Source organism: Magallana gigas, chromosome 7 (genome assembly GCF_963853765.1).
Source record: "Magallana gigas chromosome 7, xbMagGiga1.1, whole genome shotgun sequence".
NCBI lineage: Eukaryota > Metazoa > Mollusca > Bivalvia > Ostreida > Ostreidae > Magallana > Magallana gigas.
In genome coordinates, this window is record NC_088859.1 from 44,908,827 (window position 1) to 44,931,165 (window position 22,339).

The window sequence follows — 22,339 nt, forward strand, 5'->3', positions numbered from 1 at the left end:
ATATGCCCCAAAATTTTATTTCGCATTAAGGGTTTAATTAGATTTCGTTTAATCATTAAAAAGATATGAATGTTTAGTTTCTATGAGAGAGAGAGAGAGAGAGAGAGAGAGAGAGAGAGAGAGAGAGAGAGAGAGAGAGCAAGGTATCATCAATGGTCATTTTCTAATGAAAAGAATAGACAGAAGAAAAATAAACGTGACTTGTTCAACTTTTCGAGGCTCATGTGAAGTGATTTAACGATAATGTTGTCGTTTAATGATCGAGAGGTCAAGCATTTGAACGTGTACGTGAACGAGTACGAGTAACTGGGAATGTTGCCGAATTTTATGCGCATGAGTCATAAAACATGATATGTAGCATGATATGTACGTAACATCGCAAAATTACAATTTTTACGTCTTTTTTAAGATTTTTGTTTCAAACTTCATTACAAAGTTTAAATTAGAAACACTCCAAACAACCCAAAGTTTTAAAACAGATATCACTTAAACTTTTTATATAATGCTTTAAAATGCTCAGATCTGAATTCATATAGGTAGAAATTTAAAAAGAAATTTCAAAAGAAGATTCTTTATATTTACGGTTTTCACAGGTTTGTGTATCTTTGACACTACTTATGTATGAACCCTCGTATAATTCTAACCAGCAAAGGTTCTAACATGCACATTTCCAAAAAATCTCTATTGCCAAAATAAAGTCATTGATGAAATTTTCGACGTAGCGATGATTATATCATTTTAACGATTGAAAACATGAAGGGCACACATATTAATTATCATTCAAGCTTTTCAAAACAGGTTTTTATTGTTTAAAACATCTAAATATAGGTTTTTCATTTATCACTAAGCAAACAAAAAGGCATTTTCTGCCTTCTATGCATTACCATGCGCGAGCAACAGGATATTTCAGAGTTTTAAAAGATAGCCATATACGGTAATCTTTCTTGGTTGACCCGTTGTTACTACATGTATATAAGGAATTTCAAAACTAAACATCTGTATTTAGAGAAAAGTTTTACTTTGTAGAAGACTGTAAAATAATTTTAAAAAGCGGCCATAATGGAGGATACAGATATTGCAGCTTTAGTTATCGAAAATGGATCCGAAACGTGCAAGGCCGGGTTTGCCGGAGACAGTAATCCTAGAGCTTTGATCCCCTCCATAGTTGGACGCCCAAAACAAGAGGTACCATTAAGTCTATTTAAAACTTTGCATACTTATAGACATAAAATCTAATGTTTCATGTAAAATAAAAAAATTAGAGGGTCACATTTGAAAACTTTGAAGCATGGCATGAAATGGGCTTTTTAAGGCAAAGATTAGATTAATTTTCTTTCCTTATTTTTACTTGGCTTTTAAGAAATATGAGTGCCAAAATGTGTCAATAGATGTTCAACCATATTTTCTGTAACAACATAAAGATGTCGTAATACACACACAATATCTGGAAGTTTGGTCACCACTGAAAATAATGAAAGATAAAGAAATAGTACTCCTTAAACGTTTGAGTTGCTTCTTGAAAATCTTCCGCCACAAATAAAGTCTCTCATTTAACTATGTAAATATGTAATTTTCTCTCAAATATGTTTTCAATATATTTTATTTAACATTGTAAAATATAAATATATTAATCAAATAATGAAATGATGCAGCTTATTTCGACAAGAAGTGACCAAAGTGGTTAACTACAACAGAGGAACGAACCTCTTAATTGAATAACTTATTTTGGATTAAATATAAAATATTTGTGCTTTATTTACCATTATGTTAAATGTACTATGTATATAGTTTGAAAGATAAAGAAATAAATCATAGCTCATTTATATGAATAGTTAAAGGGTTTTTTAAAATTCTGAAATGTCTATATAATATAATATATAATGTAATATTATATAATCGGTATATATGAAAACTTTCTAGAAAAATAATATTGTTACAAATAGAAATTTATAATCAATTTTGTAAAAGTGACTTGACATAATTTGAGCAAAATGTTGAGATTTTTATTTATTCATTAGAACAATAAGACTACTATGTTTGCAAATATAGAAAATAGGACAAAACCATGCCGTAACTTGTTTGTATTCTTTAATTAGAAAAAAAGTTCATATGTTCCTCTTTTTTATGCATTAAAATAGCATTTAAAACTATAAAACATTCTATGATTTTTAAAGTGTACCCCTTCTTTCGGAACACCGTACCCTAGGAATTGAGCACGTGTTCTCTTGGCTACATTTTCTTTTGATACCATACCATTTAGGAGATTTGAGATAATTTTTGGTACTCATCGAATTTTCACAATTTAACAAAAAAAAGTTTTCTAATAAAATAATAAAAGCTTTTTTAGGAATATTAACATTTCAGCATTCCAAAATTATTATAATTTCCCTTTTTTATGCTTGTTCCCATAGTAACAGTTTTCATTTTGATGTTTTAAATCTTTTTTTCATGCTTTATTTCTATTATTACCAATCAATACAATTGTTCTATATATAAAGATAAACACAGCAAAAAGACAGAACACAAATTTTACTCTCTCAATCACTCTAAATGTACATTTACTAAGGGGTTATATGCATGTCATCATTTTTTTTGTATCAATATACATGTTGATATAGATATGTGTAATGCCCATTATAACAAGTAAGCAAGTATAGAGATGATTAAAAAGAATTAAACATGAATGTTTGCAATAAGATTCTCAATGGTTTTCCACCTAGTAATAAAATCATAACATTTCATTTTTATTGCAAACAACTTTCTCTTTATCAAATAATATGCCAATATTGATTCCATTAGTTCGCTAATATACAGATCAGAACTTTGCCTTGATCCGCAAAAAAAATCTAGTTCTCTAAGAATACCGTCTAATGTTTTTGGTTATCCATTTGTAAATAAAGAAGTATCATCTGCATATTGTGAAATTTTGTATTCAGTATCTCCTATTTTTATACCTTTAATGTCTTTATTATTTCTAATTATTGTTCCTAATATTTCTGCACAGAGCAAGAATAAGTAGGGTGATATTGGGTCACCCTGTCTGCAACCTCTTTGAGGGTAAAAAATGTCCAATATTATTCCATTTTGAATGATACATGTTTTTATGCCATTATAAAAGGTTTGTAATTTTTTACTCTTATGACATTAAAAATCAAACGTTCAATTGACTCAGTTTTTTTTGTACAAAGATTGCATTTGTTATTGCATGTAATTTTGCAAGTAAATAGATATTTGTTTGTTTCTAGAATTCTATAGAATATCCTATATTCCAACCATAATAGCTTACTGTCTTTTGCACAATTAAAAAGTGCATTATACTTTGATTTCCAACTGACCCAAGTGAGGTTTCCCATTTATGTTCATGTTTAGCACAAAACTGGATATCTCCAATAAACACATTATACACTTCTTTGTTATTTTTTAGTAAAATATCTATAGATGTTGGTAGGAGAGGAAATTGCTTATGTGTATTATAGTTGTCATTAATATGTAGACAGATGACTTGACTTTTTTTTTCATCCAAGTACAGTGGTAAATGGAAGATTAACACCAAATTAACAAAGCTGGATAAACTCTCCAAGATCATTAAAAAAATCAGACAAATACATAAAGCCTTTCTTACATAAACTTTCAAAAAAGAGTGATTTTTTTTATTACTTTTGATTTTAGGATTAAATCAGAAAGAAATGTGTTGTGCATCCAATGATTTATGTACAATGTCAATGTAATCACTATATGATATTTAAGTATCTTTCTAAAATAAGTTATTGATACTATTTGAGAGATTCTTTGGATAATCAGATGCTAGATATTTTGAATTTCTTGTAATTACACTATAGACAGTACTAAGTAGATTATTTTTTGACTGTAAACATCTGAACCAAGGCAGTTTCAGTGATTTGATGTAGGAATCTAAATGTACCATTTACCATGGGCTTCCATTGGAGCCCCCATCAGTATACTTCTGAATTAATAATGCTCTTTATATTTTATCATTTTTTCATTCCAAATGAACTGAAAAAAGGTTTTTTCCCAGTTGTTTTAACCACTCTTTACTAGGTGTAGGCAACGTTATGAAAAGATGTGTCAATATAGGTAGTAATACTGACTTTATAACAGTTATCTTTCCTAACGGAGTTAACTGCCTTTTATTCCAGTTATTAATTTCCTTGCTTATCAAAGAAAGTTTATGATCAAAATTTTATTTTCGTAATATTATTTAGACTTGAGTTGAATTTAATTCCTAATACATCGAAATCCTCGTTTGCCCATTGTATTTTATAACTAAAGCACAAAATATCCTTGTTTCCTAATTCTGACCCTATCCAAATGTTCTTGGTTTTAACGAAGTTTGGTTTTAACCCTGAATATTTTGAAAATTGAGAAAGAAGATCTTAAGCTGATTGTAAACTTTTTTTGTTCCATCTTAAAACATAATTGTATCATCTGCATATTGAAACAAACAAAATTCTCTTTGAATATGCATTCCTTTGATATGTCTATTTTGTTTAATCATAATACCCACGAATTTTACACATATATAAAAAATATATGCTGAAATAGGATCTCCCTGTCGACATCCGTGCCCAATATTAAAATATCTGAGAAAATTCCATTTTGAGTCACACAAAACTATTGCTCGGTCATAATGTTGTGTATTTTTTTTTTAATTCTCATTTCAATTTCAAATTAAAAAAATAAAACATGTGAATTTTCTATTAAGCTGCAATTGACACACATTCAAAATATGTGTTTCTCTATAGCTGGATTTTTTTCTCTCAAAATATGTAATTCTTTTTCAATATATATTTTACTATGGAAACCGAAAATTGTTGCCATTACTCACAAAATGTTTTCGAATAAGCATTAAATTGCCATGTTGACATCTTTACCTTCTGTTACCAAGGCAATGGAACCACATAGCAACAGATTAAAGGGCGTACGCTTTTTTGTTTACAAATCAAAGTTTGAAAAAATCAGTGAGTATGCGAGACCACCGGAAGGTTAAAACTGATCTTTTAAAGTTTGGGTGGAACATCTAATACACATTTTTATGCAGTACACATGAAACCGTTTGGCGTATTATATGTCTTTTCATAAATTTCAACCTGAAAATAAAATCTTCACTCGAAGGTAAGAATTTCGATGCAGCCTAAAGATCAAATTGCCCTGAAATTGAAAACACTGAGATGAAGCTTTTGAATCTATCTATTTTTTTCTGTTCCTTTCATCTTTAAAATTCCTGTGAAACATTTTCATTACTCTTCATTATGAAAAATGTTTTTCAGTTCTATTAAATACGAAATGTTTAATGTTTCAAAAAATGAAAGTGATTTAATTTCAAACATTACTTATCAGGTTACAGGAGGGAAGGACTGCTATGTAGGGGACGAAGCCCAGAGCAAGAGAGATATCCTCACCCTCAAGTACCCCATTGAACACGGTATCATTACTAACTGGGATGACATGGAGAAAATCTGGCATCACATCTTTTACAATGAGCTGCGTGTGGCACCAGAGGAACACCCGGTCCTACTGACCGAAGCCCCACTCAACCCCAAGGCAAACAGGGAAAAAATGACACAGATTATGTTTGAGACCTTCAAATCTCCCGCATTGTATGTCGCTAACCAGGCTGTACTGTCCTTGCACGCTTCCGGTCGTACAGCTGGTATTGTAATTAACTCCGGATATGATGTTACCCACGCAGTCCCAATTTATGAAGGTAAAGCCCTTTCGCACGCCATTATGAGAGTTGATCTCGCTGGACGTGATCTGACTGGTTACCTCATGAAAATCCTCACAGAACGTGGTTACTCTTTCACCACCCCAGCCGAGAGAGAAATCGCCAGAGACATCAAGAAGAAACTGTGCTACGTTGCCCTGGACTTCAAACAAGAGATGGCCACTGCTGTTTCATCCTCATCTGTAGAGAAGAGCTATGAACTACCCGACGGTCAGGTCATCACCATTGGCAACGAGCGATTTAGGTGTCCAGAGGCTCTATTTCAACCATCTTTCCTTGGAATGGAATCGTCTGGTATTCATGAAACCACATATAACAGTATCATGAAATGTGATGTTGATATCCGTAAAGACTTGTACGCTAACACGGTATTGTCTGGTGGTTCAACCATGTTTCCCGGTATTGCTGACCGTATGCAGAAGGAAATCACAGCTTTAGCTCCCCCAACAATGAAAATCAAGATCATTGCCCCACCTGGGAGAGAATACTCCGTCTGGATGGGTGGTTCCATCCTTGTTTCTCCCTCCTCCTTCCAACGAAGGTGGATCAGCAAAAAAGAGTACGACGAATCCGGTCCATCCATTGTCCACAAAAAATGTTTTTAAAACTATTTTTTGGTATTGGGGCACCAGAAATATTTGAATCATATTCAAAAAGAATTTTTTTACGTGTTATATGTTTTATGTTATATGTTTTATTTTTTGCTTTTTTAATTCATAGCCCTGTGGCTTACATATGCAAATAAAGATTTGGTTGACACTTTGATTTTGGTTTTTCTATTTAGGTATACCCTTCTTCATGTTATACATGTATTATTTTTGGTTTCCTTGGTGCTAAACGAATGAAAATAAATTGACACCCGTATCCCATCATTTCATAACAGGTAAACCCAAAGCTTATATCGGTACTCAATTTCAACTTGACGAAATGAGACAATGTAAATAATGAGTCTTGTCTAAGAACATAAAACACAACATCAAATGATTGAAGTGGGGCTCCAATCAGCGCATTTATGTTACTGGTCTGACAGGTATGACAACTGACCATTTGCTCAACTTTTACCCTTGTTAACACTCCTAAGACAAATTGTTTTGAAAAAGTACGAACATGTTTTGCCTGTTCAGTTGTTTGATTTAGTTATTTCAATGACATTAGATATTAACATACACCTATTTTCATTGATTCTTGAGTAAACTTTTACCAGTTCATTCTTTTAGAATGAAACCTGACCAAAACTATATGATCAATGCTATTTTAAGTCAATTGCTGAAACTGATAAAAAAATATGACAAAATACGAACATGTAATACCTATAGAGATTTTTTATTTAATGTACATGTAACTCCATACTCATAAAATTCTGTAACGAAATTTGAAATACATAACTGATTTCAACGAAATAGACTTCAATTTCATTAATCATAAAAAAATATACATGTCATCACACTTTTTGAGATGTAAAATAAACACAAACTAAAGCATATTTAAGCATCAGGAAACCGTACATTTTTCTTAAAAGTAACAACCTTTGTAGGCAGAAAACTTGTTAATCTTGTTTAATTTTATTGGCAACTGTATCAGAAAACTAAAACTACAAACATATTTTAAAATGAATCGTTCGGATAAGAAAAATTTGGGTATTTAGACATACATTGAGAAAAAATACATAAAACGAGTTTTTTCCCCCTAACATAGATAAAAAGTATTTTACAAAATGAAAATTAAAGATAAAATTAAGCTGCGAAAATATCTTAAAATTATGGATGACGTTTACTCAGAATGAAAAAAATATCCACTGATGATAATGAAAAACCATCTATTGTGTGTTATAAACCTTTTATTGTAGTGTTATTTTTCATTTTCAAAAAAGTAGGTCAATGATCTACTTTTTGAGTTAATGGCCATTGTATATTTTTGGAAAATTAAAGGAAAATCCCTTAAAATTTTACACTATGCTTGAGATTTTCTTAATTGTGAAAATAATACAAATTGCTCAATACTTTCAAAAATGAAATAGAGTTTATGAATGGCAGTGACACTAAATACATAAAAAGCATTAAGTTTTCGTTCACAATTTTTATAAATATTCCAGTCCGAATTTCCTCTATCACTTTTCAAATCCCAACCCATTTTTTGATCCAATTTTACAAAAAATTGAATGATGATAATACAAAAAGATTTATAGTATTAAACTACTTATATTGATCTTATTCTGTTGGCATATAATTTATATGAGGTCAATGATCAAAATTTTGAGATATGGTGTCTTTTCTCGATTTTAAGCATTTTTCCATATTTGTTAAATTCGTGCCATACGATTATTATAATGAATAAGTGAGGTAAAACTAACAGAAAATATGCAAAATTATAAAAACCAAAACATAAAATCTTAACTTTTAAAATTAGAGTACTGCCAAAAATGTTTTAGCGGAAAACAAAATCTGCAAAATTTAGTCCGAATATCCTCTGTTTGGCTAAAAGTCTATTTTTGTTTGGAGGCTTATTTCATAAAATAGTAAAAATATCGAATGTTATGTCAATAATAATTCATTTCACAAGTACTTTTTGTATTTAGAACAAATTTTACTCATGACATTGAACTTTATAACAATCCGAATTTCAGAACTCAAACCCTGAGTAAACAACACCCTTAACAATAATTCAAATTACACCCATGTGATAATATTCAAATAAGATGTATAAAACTATCTTGCATAAAGTTGAAAAAATTTAATTTTTAACAAAAAAGTGTGACATCACAGAAGTTTCGGATCATTAATACCGTATTTCTCACTTTATAAAAATATCTGAAATATATATATACAGGGGAATTCACTGTATTGGGGCTCCACCTCCGCCCCGGTCAGTGCTTTAGCTCACGACCTCCGAAACCAGTGAGCGGCCACTGCGCAAACCACTTGGCCATCTAGGGAAAACAAAAATCTCGCTTTTGATGACGAACGGAACCTAGCACACTGATCACGCACTACATGCTCGTTTGAGATACATGGGGAATTGTACATGTTAAACGACGATTAAAGGGGATCAGACTAATACACATTGCAAAGATATGTACATATATAAGCACAAACACTACAATAACTCACAGACTGACATATACCTGCCCATAGTGAACAAATTAGATATACATAAACACACCTCACAGCCTACTCAATATTCAGGGTCATGAACCCTGGGGAGCATTCATTATTGTCCCCAAGAGAGACAACTCTTGAAAACGTGCATTAACTATAGTCCGTTTCTTAATCTTATTAAAATAAATAAATTGAGAAAAGTTTTCAAAGTATTTTAATTATAAATAATACATATACAATGAGTAAAAGGCATGAAAGATGTACATTTATTTATCAAATATAGGCTGGTACATGTTCCTGGTGAATATTAAATGTATATTGCGTGTAGGTACATGCATAAATCTACACAACTACATTCAATTAATACACTGTGTTATGTAAACTGAAAAAAAATACACAGGTTGTAAGAGATCTTTTTTTAAATGAATTTTCTTAAAATGAAAAATAAATTAATGAAATTGCATATATCATTCTAAAAAACCCATAATACTAATAGACACGAAGTTCAACATAAATAAAGTGATACATTAGATGGATAGGATATAATGTACAGCAATTTAAGATTTAGATGTCATTTTTCATATGAAAGGTAATTAAAACCCCATACCATTTAAACAATGAAAAGGTTGCAGAAGGCCTATTTGTATCTAGTTGAATATAATGAAAATAAATTAATGACCTTGTACCTACATCATCTTAAGAAAAAAAAGTAATAAGCATGCTGTTCAAGAAACTAAAGTGATATATTATAGGAATCAATAGGATATACTGTACAGCAATTTTAATTATATATTGGATTTGTTTCCAAACATTGGAATAACGGAAAAAAACCTTTTATAACTTATTTAGATTAAATAATATTCTTAAAAAATATTAATATTTGTATTTTATGGCTAAAACTGAATATTTTTGTCAATTTCTTCTGTTCATGAACAAGACCTATACTTTTATCAGACACTTTTATATATATTATGTCCATTTCCCATTGTAACTAAGTATTTTTGTTCTGTTTGTATACAAAAGAGTATATAAAAGGGACTTAGACACGATTTGAGCTTAAAATTCAAAATTTTATATTTCCATTTTCAATATTTAGAATGGTTGATATGGGTATTTTTAATGCTTTGTCAAAATTTGAAAGTCAAATACTGAGTTAAAAGAAAGATAAAGAATTAAATATTCTTTGTTTTGTAAACAAAGCGCGAGTCTTGTTATTATTTACATATGTGTTTTATTGGTGTCAGTTTCATTCAAATGTTGCTTTTTTCTATTAATAATATCATTTATGATCACATCGAATCAGTTTACCTTCTTTTCTATGAATCATTTTCTCAAAGAAGTGGTAATTTCATACTTTATATTATTTGTAAACAAACATAAGACTCGAGCTTTGTTTACATAACAATAAATTCTTACCCCTGTATCTCTCTTATAACTTGACTTCTAACATTCAAATTATGGTCAATTATTCAAAATGTGCAAGTAAATCATTTTATGCATAAAGAAATTGAAAACAAAATTTTGATCTAAAATCGTGTCCAAGTCCCTTTAAAAAAAACTTGTATAAAATAGTAAGGCTAAATTCCAATTTTAAAAAAATAGCTGTTTCCAAAAATGTTACATGTATATGAATATGTTATATAAAAACATATGTTAGATGGATGGGTAGGAAAAATACAAATTAAGTGCACTCGATAAAAAGTTTGCTGGTATTCATTACGTGAACACAATTCATCCAGTAACATTTAAAGTTATGCAACATAAATAAGAATGTTATGAATGATGTGTATATATCAAATTCTTCTGTAGTTGACTCCATAAATCTTGAAAAGATGGTTGGTGAAAGGGCAGAATAAGGTTCCATTCTAATCCTCATGCATTCCATTCAAGAAATATTCATTAATGTCATGGTCTGGAAACTAAAATAGAATAAACATAAAGTGTTAAGAGAATTACATGTAATTTTTGCAAACATTGTGCACTCATCAAATACTTACATGTATATATTCAATGAAGTTATTTATGGAATGTGCAATTACTAACAATGTAATCTTTTCTAATATTGTACATACATGTATTACATCATTTTGCCAATAATTTTAAACCCAGCTGACAGTTTCTTTTTGTTATATATACAGCGTCAAAAGATAGTTGCATCATGTGCATGTACTTTCAGTAATTTCAAAAGCCATAAAAACATTTAAGTACTACAAAACACTTTAAATTTGTCAAATGATTTTACAAATGAAATATGTACTAAAATACCAGTAAGTCACAAGTGATATATACCGGGTACTTTTTAAAGCAGTACAATGTATCACTTATATGACAACATCAGGAAACCTGGCTCAATCAATTCTGCACACACATGATAAATGTAATGAATTTGTAACTTCAATGGTGTAACTTCAAAGATATTTAGATATCCAGTGGACAGAAAGATATTAAATATATTGAACAAAGATCAAAGTCATAAACACTTATGTAACACTTATGTAACATATGATTGTCTGTATGAGTTTCAACTATCAACACTCATGTACACCAAAATATGATTGCGTCAATAACAAAAACTAATCTGAAAAACATATTTCCAGCATAAGAAATTCATGGGATTACTGCAAATCCCATTTTCTCAGAGAGTGTAAAACACATCTCTTAAAGTTTGCTTGGCCTTAAATCAGCTTAAACCAAATATATCTACATATGGAAGACAAGTTGTAAGTTTATTACATGACAAAGAAGTACCTTCTGGGCTTCAGCAGACATGACTGGGTCATTAGCAATATCAAATTGACAATATTTTCTATATTCCCGATCTTCAGATCATCTGGAAGCCGCAGGTAAATCTGTAGATTAGAAGAAAAAAGATACACTAGCTATCATTACAAAGCTAAATGCTGTCATTATCAAAACAAAAGGGTGTGTCCTAGATTACACTTTTTTATGGGCACATGCAGTATCTGAGACATGGTCAAAACATTACCGTGATAACAGCTATAACAACTTATTAAGTTGGAAATGACATATAACTATAAAATTTGTTATGGCTTTTCGTACTCTCTCTCTCTCTCTCCATGATCTCTCTTTGTCAGCAATATTTCTAGTGCAATGTGGCATTATTGAAACATATATATGGTTCATGGAAGCAAGGCAATCAATAACAATTACATGTACACTGTAATTACACACACACTCTCTCTCTCTCTCTCTCTCTCTCTCTCTCTCTCTCTCTCTGAGTCTATCTCTCTCTCATACTCTCATACTCTCAATCGTATAATGTTATATTTACTTAACAAATGCAGACCCTTGATTCATAAACACTCTCATCGTTAATAGATAAATAAGACATAAAGTTAACAGTTTGAATGAGATACAGATATCAAAACCACATGTACAGTGTACATTGTACATGAACGTGTCGAGGAAATTCTGTATGGAAATGACTGAAAGCATGATTGACACAAACTCAATATTCTAGGAAAAACATACAATATTTTTTTAACGTATGCTACGTAACAATTTGTGTAAAAACTGACTATAATACACCTGCATACACATTTCATACTAAAACATGTCTTTTAAGTCACATTTCACAACGACCATTAATTATCGACATTTTTGTAACATGTTTACTAGACTTAATGCATTGTAGGCTTTTAAAAGAGTTTTTGAGTAGTTTAACAATGTAAGTAAGTATGTTCTTACCGACGAATGACTACCCCTTAGCACGTTTTAGATTGTTGACAAAATCGAGGATGGCTGTTCAGACTGTTTCATGCTGAACAAAATTTAACGAGATAAGGCTAATCACCCCAAACTTCGACTTCACATTAATAAACAATTATTCTGCAACTTTAAATAATTTAAAAGCTTGCCAATATAAGAAACAAAAACTTTTACTTACTTTTTCCATTTAAACTCCTCTCTCGATTTTAACGAGTATTAGACTGGTCTCGTTAAAATCCCGAGATATACGAAGTTTTGACTTTCTCGGGTTTTGTCATTCTTTCGGGAATATAAAAACCAGAAAGGTTCCGAATATGCTAATAAGGCTGTGAGGTGTAATAAAGCACATGGACATTCACTATATTGAAGCTCCACCTCATTCCCGCCGAGAATTAAACTCATGACCTCTGGTACCTAATCTTCTAGCAGTGAGGAGCCACCGCGCTAACCACTCGGCCATCAAAACAAGACAAAAATCTCGATGACAATGACGAACGGAAGATTGAGACATATTTCGTTAAGCATTGTAGAAATGAAAATTTTTGTATCGATGATATTAATCGATTCCCCCAATCATAACATCAATGTCTTTCCTCATTAAGGTTCTACAGAACCAACCCCTAAAACATTCAATCACGTGTATCTCACATGTGAACACAAATTTAAGATAGATGTTTACAAAATGTTAGAGTTTAAGAGACCTTTCGTATGATATCAAGAAAATTGGACTGGTCCCTTTTTAAGGGACCAAGAGACTCATAAAATCAAATTTAAAATAACCTAAAAGCAAAGAAAATTTTGTAATGCATTATAGAAGCAAAGTTGTTTATTGTTACAATAATTATCTGAAAAAAATGCCACGTCCATTCATTGCATAACAAGTGATATATTGGGGGACTGAAATCCATTATTGTTAATGAACCTTATGTAAAAAATAAAATAAAACAGTAGAAACAAAAATTTTCTTTTAGTTTTGTTTAAACTTGTTTAGCATTGTGAAAGAAATGGTGATCCTATACATTATCTAAAAGTGGGGGGGGGGGGGGGGGGGAGGGCTGTATTTTTATCGTTATTACATATCGTTTCAAGCAATCGGACAGAAGACCTACTCGTTACTCGTGACGAGATCGTATCTAGTTGTTTTTACTATTTAGTCCCAATGCGAAATGTTACCTTATAGTCAGGCATAGAGGGACATAACTCTTGTAGATGTGTTTTGTTTTGGGTCATATGAGATTAGATGTAGATTATATGCCATCGGAATTTCAATCAATAATAATTTTTTAAATTCAGAAGGAGGAGGCGTGTTATTTCATGATCTGTTTCCTATACGCCGACTCTTCAAAAACCAGCAATTTTATACAAATAATAAGACAACTAGTAACGGCAAAGATATACCTGTATCATTGATCTTTAGGTCACACGGGTAAAAATGTATTTGTATGTTTGATTTATCAATGAGATATGTCGATTGATTTACGTGTAATTGATTTACAATCATGTTGTATCAAAGTTCAAAATGAGATAAAATCTTTAAAAAAAAATGATAATCTTTGAAAAAAAATAATGGGTAACCTTGTTAATGCGGTTTAATATGAGATTGATTTAATATAAAGAGAGTGAAATGTCTTATAAATTCATAACATATTGTCATAATCAAAAGGTCAGTTTTTATATTTTAGCTGCGTTAAGGTGAAATAACATCATCTCAAAATGGCCTCTGATGGAAACTACATTTTTTTTTATTAACGACGGCAACATGTAACCTATTCCATAGCTTAGTAGATAACGTACCGAGCTTGTGTTCCGGTCAATCCGATTCCAACAGGGGCTTTTAATAAAGGATGCATTGATATTGGGTAAGACTAGGCACGTAGCATCAAGGGGGGGGGGGGGGGGGTGAAGGGGCAGGGGGTGTACTTTTTCAGCAGATTTTACTTAAATTTACGTTCAGAAAATTAAATCAACATAGAGTCCCCCCCTACTCATTAGATTTTGTAACCTTTTTGCATATTTTTTGCTTGTCAAGATTTTTTGGATGAGTCTGCCCCCCCCCCCCCCCCCAAAAAAAAAACTTTCAAAAACGATGCTACGTGCCTGAAGACATATATCTCTGGTTCTATGTTGACACATTTCTGTTTCATACATGCAAGAAAATTATGTAAACACGCAACTTACCAAGACAGCAAACTGGATAGAAAATGGAGAATAGAAATACTGCTTACTTTCTAAGCTTAGAAAAGGAAAGACAAGTATCAAACGTGATTAAATCTATAAGAAACGGAAATGAGTGCATATCTGATGAAGACCAAATTTTTCAATCCCTTTGCGAGTTTTATGAGAAATTACATAATCATGCAACACAAATAACAGTACTCTAAACGAATATCTCGATAATCTAAAGGATGACTGCACATAAGGACATGCGATATTTGCGAGAAAATAACCTTTTAAAACGAGCATTTTTTCTTTCAGTTGCAGAAATGGTCAACATTAAAACTGCAACTTTACGTAATTGCATTAAATAAAAGTATGCTGTTTCCAAGTAACAGTTTGTTTTTACAGGTAGGGGTCATTACGTTTTTTGAACTTCCATAGGATGATGAGGATGCTCACTTTTATACTGACCTCATACATGGTCAGCGCATTGTTATACAATAATTGTATATTTGCATAATCATGCGCTCATGGTTTGAATGAGAAAAAAACTGCTTCTTCTTTGTTTCGCTTCCTATACTGTAACCAAGGGTTGGTAATGTTATAATTCATCACGCGATTTCTAACCTCAGGTAATTTTGTGAATCAAAATTCTATCACGTGACGCGTGTAAGGTAGCATATTATATGCTAACTATGACAATATTTTCGAATACGTTAAGTTGTCAAGCATTGAGTAAAAGTATTCTGTACTTACATGGGTGTGGTCTTATTGGTGAAGCCATTATAAATAGTATTCTTGTTCCATATAGAATACCGATCAATCAGCTTATACAGAAGCACGAAATATTGGTTTGAATTGTTTGAATTGGTTTTGAGGATAAATTGTTGATATATTTGATTATTAGGAGGAAAATGATATGGAATCAACTTTGTTTTTCCTTGACTTTCAACGAATTTTATGTTGAAGGTTCTTAAAAAATCAATTCCAGAGAAAACTTTATAAAACGGATTAACATATGGTATACATGTAACAAATGTATATTCAGAATTGAATCACACGAAATGAAATATCAGGTTCAGTTACAAGAAAGTCTTAGTTTAAATGACTATTAATTCTATTATAAATATTTTTTGTTTTTGATGTTGGTGTAAAAGTTAATTCATAACTAGGAATAGCATGTCTGTTAACGCACTTTTAGCTGAAAGTTCGTCTAAAAATACATGTTCAATTTTAAATTGGCAGAAGTAGTTTGTCACTGGTATAATTTTTCCCATGAGACATTGATTATATCCATTGTATGAATAATAAACATGAAGGACACAAATATTGATATCATTCAAGTTTTGAAAAACAGGTTTTTATTGCTTATAATATCTAAACAAAGGTTATTTTTCTTTCCACAAAGCAACTTCTGTATTCCTGCCTTCTATGTTTTGTTGTAATGATGTGAAACCTGTTAACTTCTTTTTGACATATTTCACTTCCACTTAGTAAATGTACATGTAATCGCTAAATTGTATCTGTAAACAAAAGTTTAGTATTTATTTGTTTTATCTTTACGACACTTAGAATTGCTTATTGAAGAAGGGGAAGAATCTTTTTATATTAAGAAACTCTACAAATTATTTTTGAGTTTTTTTCCTTATTATAATAATTGAAAAGAAGTGTTTGACCATTCAATGAAATGTTACAGATGTGGACCTTCTACATCAAGAAAACAAATTCAGAGATCAAAATAAAAGTAATAAATAGTGAAAGCGCATTGGCTGATTTTACTGGTCAAGTGAGAATTTTCTGTCTTTTAAATGTGCTTTTATAACATTTATAATGTTATATATGTGTTTACAGTATTTGTTACTCTTGATAACCCTTCTTAATGTTACCTTTGTACATGTTTAGTAAAATTGACTAATGCAGAATATCTTTGATATGCCAATGAGACGTGTTGGAACACAAAACCAGATTAAACCTTTAACTATTAAAAAAATACAGTACTATAATATGTATTGTTAAATACAGTATCGGCGACGTTATTTTGTCAAAATGAACTATGGATAAGAACTCACTCACGATAGAATAAGCGCCCGATAGAACAGTATACACAAAAAATACATGAGGGTTGAAACACGATAGGAAAAGATAGGCATCGAATAATGATTAACATAAATGATTAAGTTACATTTAAGGACCTACGCCATAGCTTGCAGAATATATTTGATATACCAATGAAACGTGTTTGAACACAAAACCAGAATATACCTTTCATACCTTTTAAATTACCTTCAATTGAACATTGGAAAGTTTTTAACCGAATTTGGGTACAGTAAACATCGTTAAGTGCCAGTTCATACATGATCGAACTAACTTTTAAACAAAAACAAATTGGCGGTATATAAAGCCGAGCCCAGGTCTGGAAGAAATTTTAAATTTCTTAGCCCATAGTACCCCTGATTGAACTCTTATTTTTCACCGATCTTATTAATTATACGTGTAACCATTAATCATGTTTCGCCCGCCTCTCGCTGCGCTCGGCAACAAATCTATCAGAAATATTTTTGCTTTTCATGTTGTTGATGTTAAAGTTTTTTTTTGTCTAAGAATGGCATATATTTTAACCCACTTTATGCTGAAAGTTTATCTAACAAGAGGCCCATGGGCCACATCGCTCACCTAAGGAAAAATAGGTATGATAAAATCAGCTTAATGGAGTTATAATACAAACTATCTGGACAATGTACAATAATACATGTAGATCCTGTATAAATAAAATACATTTTCCCCCCAGGATATTTTTATGTTTATAATCATTAGTCCCTTTTCTAACAGGATGATTTTATAGTCATATCACATGTTGAGTATTGCAGTTCTCAAAAAAATCCTTAACAATTCTATATACAATTCAATATATGGGATATAAACCTACATCAAACTCTGAACCTTCTTGTGGAGCCGAAGAATTGTCCTGGGGCCAAAGTCTTAACAATTATAAAGAATCATCTGGCTGATTAGTTTCTGTAAAACTTTGACACCCCCCCCCATTCATTGAGGCCCCACCCTACTCCCGGGGGTGTCATTATTTTCACAACTTTGAAACTACACTACCTGAGTATGCTTCCAAAAAAGTTTCAGCTTTCCTGGCTGATTAGTTTTTGAAAAGAAGATTTTTAAAGATTTACTTTATATATTCCTATGTTAAACTTTAACACCCTCCCCCAATGTGGCCCCAACCAACCCCCAGGGATCATACTTTCATAACTTTGAATCTACACTACCTGAGAATGCTTCCACACAAGTTTCAGCTTTCCTGGCTGATTAGTGTCTGAGAAAGAGATTTTTAAAGATTTACTCTATATATTCCTATGCTAAACTTTAACACCCCATTGTGGCCCCAACCTACCCATGGGGATCATGATTTTTTCAACTTGAAATTTACACTAACTGAGAATGCTTCCACACAAGTTTCAGCTTTCCTGGCTGATTAGTTTCTGAGTAGAAGATTTTTAAAGATTTACTCCATATATTCCAAGGTAAAACTTCGACCCCCCTCCCCATTGTGGCCCCACCCTACCCCTTGGGATCATGATCTTCACAATTTTTGAATTTACACTACCTGAGTATGCTTCCACACAAGTTTTAGCTTTCCTGGCTGAATGGTTCTTGAGAAGAAGATTTTTGAAAATTTCTCAAAAATTTTCATTTATTTCTAATAATCTCCCCTTGAACAGGGGGTGGCCCTTAATTTTCACAACTTTGAATCCCCTAAGCCTAAGGATGATTTGTGCCAAGTTTCGGTGAAATTGGCCCAGTAGTTCTTGAGAAGGTGTTGAAAATGTGAAAAGTTTACGGACAGACGGACGGACGGACGGACGACAGACAAAATGTGATCAGAAAAGCTCACTTGAGCTTTCAGCTCAGGTGAGCTTAAAAGACGTTCAAATTTAAAGTGACAAAAGAAGTAGTTAGTCATTGGTGTCATATTTTCAATGCAACGTTGATTATAAAATTCACGAAGGACATAAATATTGATATCTTAACCATTAGATCTCCCCTACATGTTTAGACATGATACAAAGCTCTTAATGTTAGGAGATTAATAAAGTACGAAAATGGCCATTACCATTCAACCCTTTAAAGAATATTGTTGCACGGTTGTTTGTTTTTTCTCAAAGCCTTTTCTGAGCGATGACTCGCCTGCCTCATTCTTTCGTGCTCGTTAAATCCTGTCATGTATAACTGTGTTGCGTAGGTGGGTTTTCCAGTTACTGTATTTTCAAATCCATCTCCTATGCAGATCACATTTATCATTGATTTCTGATTGTTCGCATCAAAGAGTTGGTTCCCATATTTTAGCACTGGCTTCCAGTCAAAGGACGTCAATACCCTCCGTTATGCATACCATCAAAATTTACATTAGTAAAGCGATATAACAAAATATAAACATAACAAAAAGTGGGACTGATCCTCTGAATCCGCAGTTCTCAGAATTCAATATTCAGAAAGGTACACATTACACCAGTAGATATACCTGTGGATTCGGCACAGTATCGAACGTTATATTTTTGTATTTATAACTAAGCTTTAGACTAGACTGTTTGTTGAAAAACATTAAACAGTTGACATAGATTTCTTCCAAAATCCATTATAGAGTGTAGAATCAGCGTGAAAATAGCCTAAAAAAAGTTTAATAATATTATTACCGATCCGTTTATTACCAACACTCGGATCATGGTATTTTGTGAAACGGAACAGAATCAGAGGAGAATTGTTGGGAACATCATAATTTTGAAGATGCTGTGCCTGCGAATGAGTTTATTTTGTTTTTAAGCTCTAAAAGCTATATGTCTCTTGGCAATCTTGAACCATCTCGTTAGTTCTGTTGAGTTTTAAAAGTTAAAATATAAAACAAATGCTCATTTTAATAAAATTCGCATTTCCCGGCTCGGTTCCGTTTTTTTTCCTTCAAATTATTAATACAATAGCCTACGTTTTACAGCACACGTTCTGAAAATGCATAACTTCTCGATCATTTAACGGATTAATGTACCAAGAAGCATTTAGTAATGCCTCGACAAATTGGTCAGATCATGTCGTTACAACAATGAGAAAACATGCGATTCACAGTCGAGAATTAACTTAATTATCTTTCAACATGTATTAATGTAAAATAATTAACAATAGTATAGTTTGATACTGTAGATATGGTAAAAAAATTAATTAAATAAAAGATATCATTTTGGTTCAGCTTAGATTTTTGAATGATAATTTAAGTACATTTAGTCGATTTATATGTAGTTCCAATATTTAAAATTACAAACAATTTATATAAATGATTTTTATCTTTTTAATTCATACAAATTGTAATATCAACTTGGCATTGAAAAGTACAGTCGCACCTGCCTTTAATCAGCGCCCACTCGCCATGAGCGGCCAGTTTCAATCCCGCCCGTTTAGTTTTCACTATATTTTAACTGATTTAAGCGACCACCTGTCTAACGCGGCCAGTGTTTTAACATGTAGGTCCCGTGGTTTTAACATGCCTGTTTTCAACGGCCATTTTGTCTGTTTTGTCACATGACTTCTTACTCTGACATCAATCGCAACTTCTCGGGCCTTTCCAGCAGGCTCGGAAAAACACCTCGAATGTATTAACATTACCGGATGTTAGAATTCTATACAAAATGGAGTCGCTTCCCATCAAAATAAGTATCGGCTAGACAGCCTTATAAGTCGCTTCTGTATAATGTTTTAGGGTATATCATTTACTTTTATGAAGTCTAGCTTACATCTTCAACAGATCGTAAAATGTGTTGTATTTATATCAGGTTTTTTTTAAAAAGGGGGGTTGTCATGGACGCCTAGGTAATACATTCGAGGTGTTTTTCCGAGCCTGCCGGAAAGGCCCGAGAAGTTGCGATTGACTTCTCGGTTGAAAGAAGCCAAACTTCGACAGCTGATAATGACAAATAAATTAGCGTATAATATGATGTCTGCTAAGATTTAGTGAGACAATTGATTATCAAAACACCTGTTTTGTGTTGTTTATATATCTACACGTACTTATGTACTTCATTACAAAGTTATTAAAGTGTTAAATGGCCAGCTTGTACTTCACAGCTAAACATGTACAGCAATTTGCCGATAATACGCACCTTTTTCTAGAAACTTTCTTTGAGAGAATTAAAGGGGTACTTCTTATACATCCCAAAGGAATTTTAATACTTTTTTAAGAGGTAAAACATTGGCTATCGTAGGTCAGTACACAGCCTTTGTACGGAAACGCTACTTCTGATTGTTTACCGCATTTAATCGCTTGAAAATTATTATTTGGGCTTATTTAGCAGAAAATGTTTTGCTCTTAATCCCTAGATAGATAAATTGAATTAAAACGATCATTTAAAATCGATATAAACTGTTTATTCAGCAATCCGAGCTGTGCATTCACCATCCCCTTGTACACCGCCATTACAGATGCTATTAATAAATCTGTGCAAGAGAGCGTAAATGAAAATACTCGGTGTTTTTTTCTTCATTAATGTGAAACCTGGAATGAGAGGCCACCTGTCTTAAACGACCAGTTTGTCATAGTCCCACAAGTCGCCTCTTAAAACAGGTGCGACTGTACACAATAATTTTCTACTGCTGTCAACAACAAAATATTCAAATATTAATTTATTATTAATACATTTTAAGAGGAGATTTCATCAGTTTAAAATGGGTTAAAACATGAGTATCACTATCGAGAAATGGCGTAAATCAGGTTAAAATGCAGGTCAAAATGCCGATTAAAAAATGGCGGGTAGCTTAATATCGTAATGTTCTCTTTAAGTCTCTTATTTGGGAAAATACGACACAAATATCATGAATTAGTCTAGCATATTTTTTTTATCATAAAAAAGTGTGCCGAGTTATAAAATATTCTGACCGTCACAAAAATGACGTAAAATAGGTCAACATAATGGGTAGAAAAATTTTAATTATGGCATGAAATAAGATAACTCTCTTTTAAAGTTTCTTAAAAGTTTTTAAAACGCCAGACATTAATAACAAGGGTTCACTCAAAAGTAATGTCATAATGCACAACGCTTCTGATGGGCGCTGTTTCATTGAAACGGATACATTAAAATTTGCCCAACCAAAATCGTATTTCGATTTAATGGTTCAATAAGATTTCGTTGAATAATTAAAAAGTATATAAGTTTAAGAGAGAGAGAGAGAGAGAGAGAGAGAGAGAGAGAGAGAGAGAGAGAGAGAGAGAGAGAGAGAGAGACGGGCACCCTCCATGTTCATTATGTAATGTTTAAAAAATGCATATGCCATGCTAATAAGAAATTAGACAGCAGAAAGATAAACGTGACTTATCCAGTTCTCGAGGCACACCTGAAGTGATAAATGGCAATGTTATCGTTAAATGATCGAGAGGTTAAGCATTAGAACGTGTACGTCAAGAACACACATTCAAGCTTTTCAGAACAGGTTTTTATTGTTTAAAATATCTAACCATAGGTTTTACTATTGACATGTATCACTAAGTAAAGAAATGCATTTTCTGCTTTCTATGCATTATCATGCGCGAGCAATAGGATATTTCAGATTCTAAAAAGATTGCCAT

At 31.9% G+C, this 22,339-nt stretch overlaps 1 protein-coding gene and 1 long non-coding RNA gene across 2 annotated transcripts; one reads left to right on the forward strand and one right to left on the reverse strand.

Moving 5' to 3' along the window:
• The first annotated feature begins 945 nt into the window (after positions 1-945).
• Positions 946-6,511, forward strand: LOC105335284 (actin, cytoplasmic). Its single transcript, XM_034458837.2, has 2 exons — positions 946-1,185; positions 5,359-6,511. The coding sequence occupies exons 1-2, from the start codon at positions 1,060-1,062 to the stop codon at positions 6,349-6,351; spliced, it is 1,119 nt and encodes a 372-aa protein (XP_034314728.2). The 5' UTR covers positions 946-1,059; the 3' UTR covers positions 6,352-6,511.
• Positions 6,512-9,110: 2,599 nt separating this feature from the next.
• On the reverse strand, positions 9,111-12,787 carry LOC117684887 (uncharacterized). The gene is made up of 3 exons (XR_004598608.2): positions 12,749-12,787; positions 11,590-11,690; positions 9,111-10,760 (listed from the first exon to the last, which is right to left on the reverse strand). It is a non-coding gene; the product is annotated as an uncharacterized lncRNA (long non-coding RNA).
• Positions 12,788-22,339: the final 9,552 nt, after the last annotated feature.